We start from the raw sequence: 12,830 nt of genomic DNA, 5'->3' as shown, positions 1-12,830 counted from the left end.
ATTTGTTTTAGCGTGATTGTTGAAATTAAGTGTATCGTAAAGTTATATTCAGAAAGAATAAACCAGTTTTATTAAGTAAGGACTTGTGTCGCTAAAGTTTCGTCGGAACGAAGTTACGGAAAGTTAATTAAGAAACGGAGACGTAACAGTTTTATTTTCTAACTTAAATACTTTATACTTTACTGACTTTTGTGTTATTGTTAGTATTTTCTGTACATTATAAGCTGACAATGTTAATAATACCAGAACAATATAAAACAGTGCAGTTTGACCATTAGATATATTCAGTTCAATGTAAGTAACATACCATTGTATAGCTCAAAAGACTAATCATTAAAGTGTAATGTAAAATCATGGAGTAGTATAACAAAATGTAGTAGCATGAAGTTATTTTCTGATCATTTAAAACAAATCCATCCATCCAGAAGTAATGCTATAGATCAACATATACTGTCTTTGAAATCTATCAAAGAACATTTAACAATATTGTATTAGTACATGATTAAATATTTTTATTTATTTACTTGTGTATTGTAGGTTGGTTTAGTGGACATTATTGCTTGTTTTATTATTCATAAACCCAAAGAAGACCTATGGTATTAAACGTTCATTGAACAAGAAACCTGAAGAAAATGATGTTGATAGGTTATAGAAAACAGATTATTAGAAAGGTTTACATAATTAAGTATTCAGAAATATAGTCAGGTTGTTTGAGTACTAACTTGGATGGGATTAGAGTTTAATATGCAGAGCCCTTGTTGTCTTAAGATACTCTATTTCACATATCACTAGTGAGTTGCTGGATTTAGGTTTTCTTCATGCAAATTTATTGGATTACAGTTGGCAACTTTTATAGTACTAATTGGTTTAGAATTGTAACTGCATGTGTTGCAAAAACAATTTATGTGAATACTAAAGAACCAAAAAGTGATTTATATTAATCAAGAGAGTGGTATTTACTCATGAAATTAGTTCTGCATGATAGTTGCCAATGAGAGTTACTAAAATAAATACATTTTGCAGTAAGTAAAAGTTAAATTATCCCTCTTTGTCAACTATTTTGGATTGACAGAATATTTTTTTATGGCTATATATATTCCTTTAACAAAAGACAGATAATTCAAATAATGAGAAGTTAAAGGAAAATCAAATTCCTCATACATTAGTATTTAATTTGATTTAAGATTCATATAGAAAGAAGAAGAAAAGATTAATAGATGTTGAGGTTCATTAATCTCTTTCGTTTAAAATACTTGTAGAAATACATTGTTACGTCTCCGTTTGTTAATTAACTTTCCGTAACTTCGTTCCGACGAAACTTTAGCGACACACTTATTTTCAACAATCGCGTTAAAACAAACGCTATATCAACGAACGTCAATAATACTTCTGACTGCAGTTCAATTACTCACTATCTACACACACACACTTTACATTATTCTGTCACGTTGTCACCCTCTTTTATATACCAGACTACCCTATATCTAGTAAATACTAGAGCATTCACCAAGGTACAGGATAGTTCTAGAAACGTGGCGTCACAGTAGTCATGTGACTCGCTGACACAACAATATATATAAATTTTGATTCAAAATCCTATAGAGATGAAAGCATAGAAAATAAGTGATTGTATGGAAGCAAAGATAAACAAAAACCAATTACACACCAAAAATAGATACATGTAACACTGGCTGTTTTAAATTTTATAAACATGATTATAAAAGAAAATTGATATTTTGATTCATATTTTTTTTTCTAAATTACTGTGTTTTTGGTTTGAAAGTAAATGAGACACTTCTTCCACCTTCAAGAGCTCCTAATACAAATTCTATTAAATTATATAATATAATTAGATTGTATATTGGTTCATTTGTTTGGAAATTGAGCTACCCCATTTTTTTATGTTTTGGTATATCTTGTACTTTATTTGATTTAGTATTTATTGTTCAATAATAACATTATATTAATTTGTATTTTTCACATTATGGAAAATTAAAGAAATAAAAGTTTTTTTTTGTAAATTATGGAAAATATGTTATTTTTGTTATTAATATTAGTATTGAAATTATATTTTTCCTTATTCTTAGAGCATTGTGTTTTAATTGTAATGCCAAAGAGAAAGCAGCTGCTATAGGAAAGAATAGTTGTGTCAAGTGCCAGTAAGTAGATTTATTTATTCAAAATTTGAATCTGAACCAGATATATTTCTTCATTTGTTTTTGTTCTTACCATAATGATGAATTTTTTAAGAACTTTTCTGATTTTAAAATGTGCTTGGAATATATTTTGTACTGTACAGTTTCTGTTTTTAAAGCTTGTTAAGTTGCACATAAATCAGATACAAATAAAAAGTTGTTGAAAATCAGTAGAAGATTTATCTGGGTTTAAAGTTTAACACAATGTTTTTTTTGAGCTGTAGTGTACGTATGCTCTCTCTTTTTTGTAAAATGACCATAAATGTTTTTTTGACACATTATATATTCCACCATTTACTGATTAACTATATTTGTACATTTTGTTATGATTTGCCCCCAGTGGTATAGCAGTAAGTCTGAAGGCTTATATATAATCCTAAAGACTGAGTTTTGATACCCATAGTAGGCACACCACAGATAGCTCAATGTATAGCTTTGTGGTTAGCTACAGATAAACAAATTATTATGATTCAAGTGTTTTAATCAAAATTTCTAATTAGACTAGACATCAAGATTTATCACAAAACAAGGGACCTGAGAGCTTTCTTCAGAATATTTAGCTATTTCTTTTATCCTATGATCTAGTGATAAGTTGTAAGGTTTATAGTGCTAAAATTCAGGTTTCAATGGGCACAGTACAGATAGCTTTATGCTTAACAACAAACAAACAATCAAATTATTTCATGGACTTTTTTAGTATCAAGAAATATAACATTTCAATAAACAAATAACCCTCAAAAACCTACAGGTTTATATAAGTACAACTAAAAGAGGTAATTTTCATTATTCTCGTGATATCTGGTTTTTTTATGGTAAATTGATAATACACAGAATCAGTTTGAAATATTTTGTTCAATTAGATGTACATAAACAGGCTACATTACTTATTACACTTGAATTTATTCCTCGGATTTTTAACTGTTATATATCTGTTTACAGACATGCAACAGTATGTGAGGCGTGTATATCTGTAGTCAGACTGTTGTTTTTCTCATTTCATTTTCTATAGTAATATATATAAATGACTGCTGTTTAAGTTACTATTGCAAAATGAATTGATCTATGAAGCAATAATTATCTTTAGTATGATGAATATTAGTCATTCTTTGTAAATAGCCTCATATAGCACAAAACTAATGTTTATTATCTAGTGTACTATACTACCACTTCTATTGTGTGACTCTGATGTCCTAATTTTAGGTGGAGAGAGATTACTTATACAATTCTCAATTTAAGATTAAAATAAACCTCTTATTTTTGAACCTCTTAGTTCATTAATTGTATACATATAAATGAAGTTTTTACTCTCTTAGGAATTCACTATCAGTGGTGTATGCATAGCCACATTTTCTACATGTGTTGCTTGAATCAATTAAAAATGTATAGGTAAATTAAGTAATAAAAAACTTGATGAAAGAATTAAAATTGTTGCTCCAAAATAATGAAAACAATTGGGTTTTTCATAATACTGCATGACCTGCTTGCAGATAAGAGTCAGTAAACTTTTTTTGTATAATGTGCAGTTTATGACTTCTAATATATGTGACATGTATAGTTTTCACTTAAGAGTTTAATTTAAGCATTAATAGTTATAAACTTATAAACAGTTTTATGATGCAGGCACTTAGAGAATCATTTTCAATTCTAGATAACATTGAAGTTTCTCAATATTAAGTTAGGTTTTCATAACTTTCACAAAAAAGAAAGCTAGATCTGAAAAACAATGTCTCTCAAAATAATGTTTCAGTATAATGATTTTGTTTTGTAATGGGATTATAAATACCTAAATTTCTAATGCATTATATATCATTGAAAATTATAATTTTTCAAAAATCTAACAATTTTGGTGCATTAAGTTTTATAGGAACTTAAGAATAATATTGTCATATCCTGTACTAATCCTCATACATGACATTTCTTCTTTTTTTTAATTGTGAAAGAAAGTTTAGGCTATTAAGGATTTTCAGTTATATGTAACACTGAAGCTGTCTGTGCCATTTGTTAAGACAAAAGTTTGCCAAACTTGTTTAATTAAAAAAATGGGCCATTATTATTTTAACTTGAAGTATTAGACAGTATTTGAATAAGATATGTAATATTATACTATTTACTCACATACTTCTAAAGTAGAACCCCTTTTAAAGAAATTTCAGAAACAAATAAGTATAAGATTAAGGTTTTGATTTAAAAATTACTTCTTTTGTAAATTATACCAGGACAGTTATAGTGTGTGGATTTAACTGAGTTATCTGGCTCAGTTTATATGTTAATATTCAGCATTCAGTTCCTTTAGTAGGCACAGCAGAAATAGCCCATTGACAGCTTTGAACGTAATAACAATGTGTCATCTGATTCATATACGTTTGAATATTAAAACATACAACTTTATTAAATTTTTAAGTATATTTGTGAAAAAAAATTAAACATTTTGACTTTAATGTATTTTACATTGGATCTTAATTTATTAATTTTTTGTTGGAGTTGTGTTAAACTGTAACAGTAATATATTTATTTGATATAATGTATACATTCTTGTGTATTGCATTATTTTTGTGTAGTGGTATAATAGATGAACTTCCACTAAGAATATCTGGAGAAACTTATCATCCTTATCACTTTAACTGCTCAAAATGTAGGTAAGTTGAAAATATTTTTATGGATTTGTTTCACTTTACCATCTGTATAACAGAATGCTGTTTTTCAGGAAATGGTCATTCATAATATGTTGAGGTAGAAAATGGATGATATATTACTAATTTACTCTATAAATAGACAATTTTTGAATTTGATAAGCCACCTATTAAACTATCATACCCCTAAAGTAGCTCTTTAACCACTTCGTTTTTTCAAAAACATTAACAGTAATCTTAGAAAACATCACTGAAGAGATTTCAGAGAGCATTATACCCAAATAACTTTGTATCTTGTATACAGTTTGCTGTTATCTTAATTATTAGAGCATCTAGTATAAAATATTGTTATCGTGGTATTTTAATGTGATTAACAAAACTTGCAGTCTCGAAAGTGCTTCTAAAATGTCAACTGAATGTGATCAGTATAATCAAATCTACACATGTACAGTATTCTAACAAATTGATGTGAATGCAAGAACAGTCATGGTAAAATTTTTCTGTTCTCTCAGTTGGATATTACCAGATGTAAAATATGCTCAAGTGAGATTCAAGTGGTGTAAGTAACTAAAGTATCAATAAAATGTGTAATTTTTAAATATCATTCAACTGTAACTTAGGTATATTACCATTCATTCTATTAATTAAAGTATTAATGAGACAAAAAATGGCAGTGAAGTGTGAAGGGGAGGATGGCTGGGTGGGCTTAAGCTTCTGCCTTACTGCCCTTTTGTCCCATATGTACTCTTTTTTTATTTGTCATAAACATTATTGCCAATTACAAACAAATACACCAGATCCCCCACTTTACTTTCTGCAAGTTATTAGGAAAGAAAAAGGATTTCAGCTTTGAAATAAATGGAACACTGGGAATAAAAGAGGATCTGTTTGTTTCTTATGGATTTTTACCCTAGGTGCACCAGAGGCAACCCACAATCCCCATAGTCTCCTCTAATACCCCTCCTCCCCAAAAACAAAACAAAAAAACAACAACAATAAAGGCTTAACATAATTAAAATGCTTGAAAAGTGTCCATTTTTGTTAATGAGCCTTTGCCCTTTTTATGTCCTCTGCACATTACTGTAGAATGATATTCAAAAACATGTAAGTAAGATCAACAGAAAAAAGTTGGCATTAGAAAAGAACCCCAATAGCCTGAGTAGACTTTCTTTCATCAGGGATAAATGAAAGTAATAAGTAGATTTATTAAGTATAATGTTTCACAGCAAGTTAAATTGTGAGTTTTATTGAACATTATAGGTGATTAGGTGAATGTAAAAAGAGAAAATATGTATTACATATTCTGTAAAGAGAAAATGTATCAAGTAAGGAGCCCTTTGTACTCTTCTATTGTTTATCACAATCTAAATCAGCCACTTATTTTCATATATTATATAAAATGTCTTTGATAAACTTGCATTTCAAGAATGGCTCAGCATAGACTGTAAGCACTAATGTTTTTTCTGCGCTTTTCAAAAATGAGGAAAAATCTACATAGTCGGTTTAAGAATATCAATGCTTTCATTGAATAGTACATAGTTTTATTTTCTGTGGCTCAATGACATTCAAAATCTAGTATTATCTAGTTTTTTAGTTGTATAGGCATTTTTCTTATTTCAAATAGATATCTCATGTAATAAGTATCTTAATAGTTTAAAGTGATAGGCAGTTTTGCGTGCCAGGAATCTATCAATCTATTTGTTTTCACAAAACAATAAGTTACCCGCTTAGTGCAATATTAGTGTGCCTGTGTATTGTTATTATACACATTTCTTTATATGTTCCAAAATCATGCTTGTTAATGAATTTATTAAAACAAATTAATTGCTACCATGAATACTTTAAATGATATTTAAGGCATATTGTATAATAAGGTTTTCATTTTTAAATTTGCTTTCTTTTAATGATAAAAAAGTTTATTGAACTGATTAGTTTTTTATTTAAAAAGCCTTTGGATATACACAACTATTTCAGTTTCAGTTTAATGCAAGTTTTATGATTTAGATAGTCTATATAGCACGAGTGTTAAAAGTAGTTATTTTTAGAAGTGATAGTTTATCGCAGGTTTATTTATGTAACTATTTACGAATCATACATTGGGTAGTTCAGTATTATGAATTGGTGATTGTTATATTATTATGTCATGTTACGAGAACCTTCTGAGTTTTTCTCATTGTTTTAGTAGAGTATTATTGCATCATAATATCTAGTAGTGTGTGGAACATTCTAGACCTCTGTTGGGTATAAATATGCATCAGAAATTTGGTTTGATAGATAGATCTAGATTGTGTCATTGTGAGTTTAGAGCATATAGTGGCAATTTTTAAAGTGAAGTTGTCACAGACTGTATTGAAATAACAAAGCAGGAAGAATAATTTGTCTTGTCAAATTGTGTTCTAAAGTAACTGAACCAGCATGTGTGGATTTTGATCAAAAAGTGACAATATTAGAAAGTATTACAATAAAATATTTTGACTGATATGTTGAATTCTGTATTAACCTATGTGTTATTGTGTTTGTATAAAAATCCTAACAAGAATATATAGCATACTGTTATGTTTTTTCTGATGTACATGTGTAATTTGCGACTTGCAGAAGGCTATTTGTTTACATGTATTTGTTATTTTTTGACAAAAAAGTGAAAATTATTTAAAGCTCTGGATACAACTGTGACAACCAACAGTGTAACAAACATATGTATATACATTTTACTGTTACGTCTCTCGTCGTTGGTTAATTTCCCATATAATTTCTTTCGGATGAAACTTTAGCGACACAAGTCTTTTCTGAAATAAAAATAGTTTATTCTTTCTCAATGCAACTTTGGAATACACTTAACTTCTACAGTCACTTTAACTGAAACACACGCTATAATTCACAACGATTCATGCACTTTACTTACGGTCACTACCGCGCTTGATTGAACTGTTCGTCTCTATCTCTGCCAGTCTGCAATTCTCTATTAATTATCTCACTTTATTTGCCTGCTTATATACTAAAATAGAGGGTGCATACAAAAGACTAGAGTTGCCAGGAAGAGACATTATCCTTCTAGAAAGTCCAGCACGCATGCTTCCAGTGTCGTGTGACTTCCACTGTCATAACATTACTTTTTCTAATATATTATTTTAAAACAAGTGGACCATGTGCTGTTTGTTTATTGTTCAAATTTATCGCCAACAAATCACAGACACCTACTGTAAGGAATCCAGCTCATACAAAAACCTGATACACGCTTTAAAAACAAAATAGTTAATTTGATGTTATGATTCTATTGGTTAATAACTTAGTATGCTGCTACAGTCAAGGGAAACAGGAGTGGTAGGAACTGTGTGGCAAGATAGTTTATATACCATTAGTTGTTTAATTTTAAAGGTTGAATATGCAAGGTAGCACATTGTAAAGTAAAATGAAAGTGTTGATTGTTCATAAGCATATGTATGTGAAAATTGTATGGTACTTAGGAAGTTAGTATGATTATAATTGCAACAATAAAGAATTAATTATACATGTTTAAGTTTCTTTATAAATTTTAGAATCAGTGCTTTAAGTTTACTGTAGTTATTTGTATCATTGTGGTAGGTTTCAATTAGCATCTTTTACAAAAATTACTTATTTCCCAACCACTCCTTTAAAGACCAAAAATACTTAACACTTTAAATTTGCAGGAAAGCATAATCAGATCTAGCATTTGTATGATTTATTAGAAAGTATTACAATAAAATATTTTGGCAATTATGTTGAATTCTGTATTAACCTACGTGTTATTGTTTTTATATAAAAATCCAAACAAGAAGATATAGCATACTGTTATTATGTTTGTTCTGATACATATGCATAACTTGTGACTTACAGAAGGCTGTTTGTGTACATGTATTTGTTATTTTACAGATTTGTTTAATAATAGTTAATAGCATCAAAACTAATCAATTGGAAGTTAATTCTCTCAATTTTATGTCTGTTTTAGTTGCAAATAATTACATTTAATTAAAAGTTTCTTATAAAACAAAATCTAAGAGATTGCTTCAAATATAAATAGTTGTAGAAATTCAAAAAATTAACTTGATAGACACTTATAGTTTAATAATGATAATGTAAATTTTATGTCACCTTTGTTTTATGCTGTGTCTATGGTTAAAAATTATATGAGTATTATTATATATATAAAATTGTCTGTCAGAGACAAAAAGCTGAATTGGACTCCCCAAGTTTTTTTAATATTGGAACATATGTTGGACTTACCTACTCAGAAATATGCTAAGCTTTTTCTTGTTGAGTCATTCTTGCTATGTTAGCAGCCACCTGACTTTTGGTTCTGAATGTCCTTGACACGGTGCATTACCTGAATTGTCTTACCTCTTATCCAAAGTTCTCAAATTAATTTATTGTGCAAGAGGAAACTATAAAAGACCTGCTTTCCCACCAGATTAGTAAAACTTTCTTGTTGACATTTATGCCATAAACTTTGAATCTTAATTTATTCTGCTCATGAATTCAGAAGCTAGTGTGAATCCTGATGTTAACACTTCTGTTAATGCAAAATATTTGAAGGCTTTGTTTACACATCCTTCTTCTGGTATGCAGGGAGATCCTGTGGTTGTTATCACCCTCCATTTATCATCATATTAGGAACATTAATGCCAAATCATCATTTGGTGTCCCAGTCATGTGGATGCTCCATTTGAGGAACATATGTCGTTTCTTCATGTTGGTGAACAAGCCCAATTATTTGACCAGACATATTTACCTTCTTTCACTGAGGAGCAGGATTTCTCTGCTATCTATCCTAATCCTGAGGAAGGTTTGGGTGAACCTATATCACTTTTTTTCTCAGGTATATACTATATTAAACTTGAATTTATTTATGTTATGCTTGAGTGTTCTGTTAGATTATTCTGTTCATATCTTATACTTTCTGATATTTGAGGTATTGCTAATGTCTTCATAAGTCAACAGAATGTTAATGTTTTTCACATTCATCATATTCTCTTGTGGGCTGTCTTTTAGCAGGGTTGTTTTCTAAAACACAGCTTTCTTCACAAGTTATGAACCTTCAGATCATTATTTAGAATGATGGGATCTTCCACATGATATTCTTCCTTGACTTCTCATTCACAAATTTTCATTTTTAGTACAGTTATTGGCTGTTAGCTGTTCTCATACAGTTAATTATTTTGACCAGTATCTGTTTTCTACTTTGCAGTCTTTGCTGCTTGTTGTTCTTGTGGATTTAGTATCTGCTACTAAGTGGCTTTTATGTTGTTTTAACACTGTAGCCTATTGTGATGTATTGAAAGGTACTCATCTTCCCCATATTTTGAACAGCCCTTGAAAGGGCTTCCTTCTTGCATTGTTCTGTTTTTAAAGAAATTTCACCTAAATTAGTTTTATAAGCAAGAGAAGCAAGCCATCAGGAGCTGATTCTGGTTTTACCCTTTCATATATTATTGGTATTTGTCTCTCTTTGAGACATCTACTACACAATATTTGCTTACATGCTTTGCCTTATTCTTTGCTTCCCAGTATTTTACATTCACTAGTTCTATTCCTTCCTTTCACCTCTTCTAGATTACCAAGCAGGGAGGTTCTTCTCAAACCACTCACTGACGTTTTTTTAGCCATACCCTCCATCTGAACTGTTTGAGGTCTTCTAGGAACTTTAATTCAATGGTGGGACCCTTGGCTTCATGTTCCTTTGGTTAAACAAATTCTTAAGTGTGGTCTTTTCCTTTGTCATTTTCCTCCTCTTTCTTCTCTCCATTTATCTTTTTTTCTTCCTTAAGATTCTATCTACAAATCTTGGATCAACATGTTTTGGATCTCTTTTAAAAAAAGTACCATTATATCCTTTCGCCATGAGTTTTCAGGATTTTACTTGAATCTTTTTGTAGTTGTGTCATCTCAATTATTTTTTGGAGGTCCCTCATTTAAAAATGGAAAATAACAGAATGTTATGAAAGTTTCTTCAATGCAGACATTGGATGACAAAGGTGGATATGTAGTATTTTTATTTTTATATCTTGAGTCATCCATATCTCACCATTTTAAATGTTTTTGCCATTGATAGGCGATTTATCAGTTCACTGCCATCAGTCAGTTGGGCTGGCTTTGACTTCATGAATTTCTGGATCAGTACTCAAGGCCACTCATCTTCATTCAATCAACATCAACTTTTACTTTTAAATGGATGATTGATTTCTTCTTGTGCTGTCATCCATTCAACCTCTAACACACACTGAGTTGGCTACTTCTCTTGGGTGAATAATTCACAAAGCCAAGTCTCAGTTAGTACTAACTCAATGTTTTGTCCATCTATGGTTTTGTATCAACACAGTTCAAAGAATTCTTCAGCCATTACCTATAGCATTTCAAGTCTTATAGCTTTAAGATAGCTTTTATATACAGAAACATCTGTTAGGTGAGTTCTTGCACAGATTTTAAAATATAACATTGATAAATGGAAACATCGGCACACGTACATATGTAGATCTTGAAAGTCGAGTTGTTCAAAACTTGAAAATAGCGTTAACTGGACTAATTGTTGGTCGAGATGTTGCAAAAGAAATATCTGCTGAAGCTTTTTGCCAGACACTAATCACAGCAGAACCGTCTGAAAACTGATCTATAGGAAATAGTACAGATCAATGTAGGCCGGTAAGGCAATCACTGATTGGCATGTCCTTTAGCCAATCAGGAAATGTCACAGACCTACTGAAGGATGTGTAGATTGTATAGTTCTACCAAAATGTGAATCAGTGATTGGCCAGCATTTACTAGTGACCCTGACTTGTGCTGACAACTACATGGATAGCAGGTTTGAAATTATTGCAAATGGTCGGTCAACCTTTCGTCTCTATATTTTGGAAGCCATCTTTACTAAAACACATAAACCAGTCCTCTGCCACCAAAAAGAATTCCTATACAATATACACATTACAGATACATTATCTCACAAAATATTTCTTTCTCCAAGTACTCCTCAAGTCCCTTCTGTTTCATAGAATTAAGAGTATATGACTGCAGGCTTTCCTTTTCTTTTTCTTCCTATCAATATTCATCTTTTAACAGATGCTCCTCTCACAGGTTCAGGTGCTGTGTTAAAAGATCAATATCTTTCTGGTACCTGGACTCCACAGGAAGCCATGTTTTACATAGGTTTATTGGAAATATGGGTGGAACATCATGCTCTCCTAGTGTTGCTACCCCTTTTACATCATCATACTGTATTGACTCACACAGATGATTCCACAATTCAACAATCAGGGTGTAATGGTTCTCACAACCTTTGCTTTTCTTAGTTTTTTAGTTTCATTCAGCAAATCTCTTTTCTAACTTTGTTGGATTCTTTCCACAGGGTGAAATTCCTCTCTGGTTTTTCAATGGTTATGTGATTGGTTAATATGTTCATTGATTGATACCTTTTCAACTTTGTACAAATGATCTTCCATTCTACTGGTCTTCAGTCCCAGATCTGGCTTCACTGGCAGTAATAACCTTGCTTCAAACCTTGGGGCTCTCTACCCTTATGCCTATCCTGGTCTTCTTGTGTTTTAGTACTAGCCAATACATCAGTTCTATAAAGTATCAAGTTCTCATCATTCAACTTTGACTGACTCAACCATGGTTTACCCTCTTACTTTTTTTTCAAGAGAAACAAATCCCATTTCCTCCATGAAAAAATCTTTTACACTAATTCAGTCCAATTTCTATTGTTCTAGTTCACAGTTCTCTTTAAGCTATATTTGATCACAAGGCTGATGTGGTCTATGTATATTAACTTTCCTGTCTTAGAGCTCACTACATGGTGATTCAATTGTCTTTATTATGATACTATCTGGTTCCCTCATCTATGATGCAGTATTTCAGAGGTGTTAGTCTTCCTGGTTTGAATTTTACATTTTTGGAATTAAAATGAATTTGAATAAAGTACATATCCAGGAAACATATATATATATATATATATATATGTATATATATTATGTCATCATAACTAGTAGACTCAGAA

The 12,830-nt window shown here is 30.5% G+C and overlaps 1 protein-coding gene across 2 annotated transcripts in view; it reads left to right on the top strand.

The window, feature by feature from the left end:
- LOC106458198 (LIM and senescent cell antigen-like-containing domain protein 1) overlaps positions 1-12,830 on the top strand; it is a 71,762-nt gene that overhangs the window by 44,784 nt on the left and 14,148 nt on the right. For both annotated transcript variants that reach the window (XM_022384531.1, XM_013917675.2), the window contains exons 5-6: positions 2,088-2,159; positions 4,754-4,831. In XM_022384531.1, coding sequence (XP_022240239.1) covers positions 2,088-2,159; positions 4,754-4,831 — 150 coding nt within the window. The remainder of the gene's footprint in view (positions 1-2,087; positions 2,160-4,753; positions 4,832-12,830) is intronic.

This window comes from Limulus polyphemus, unplaced genomic scaffold (assembly GCF_000517525.1).
Source record: "Limulus polyphemus unplaced genomic scaffold, Limulus_polyphemus-2.1.2 Scaffold21, whole genome shotgun sequence".
Classification (NCBI taxonomy): domain Eukaryota; kingdom Metazoa; phylum Arthropoda; class Merostomata; order Xiphosura; family Limulidae; genus Limulus; species Limulus polyphemus.
This window is presented reverse-complemented; position numbering and strand designations above follow the sequence as displayed.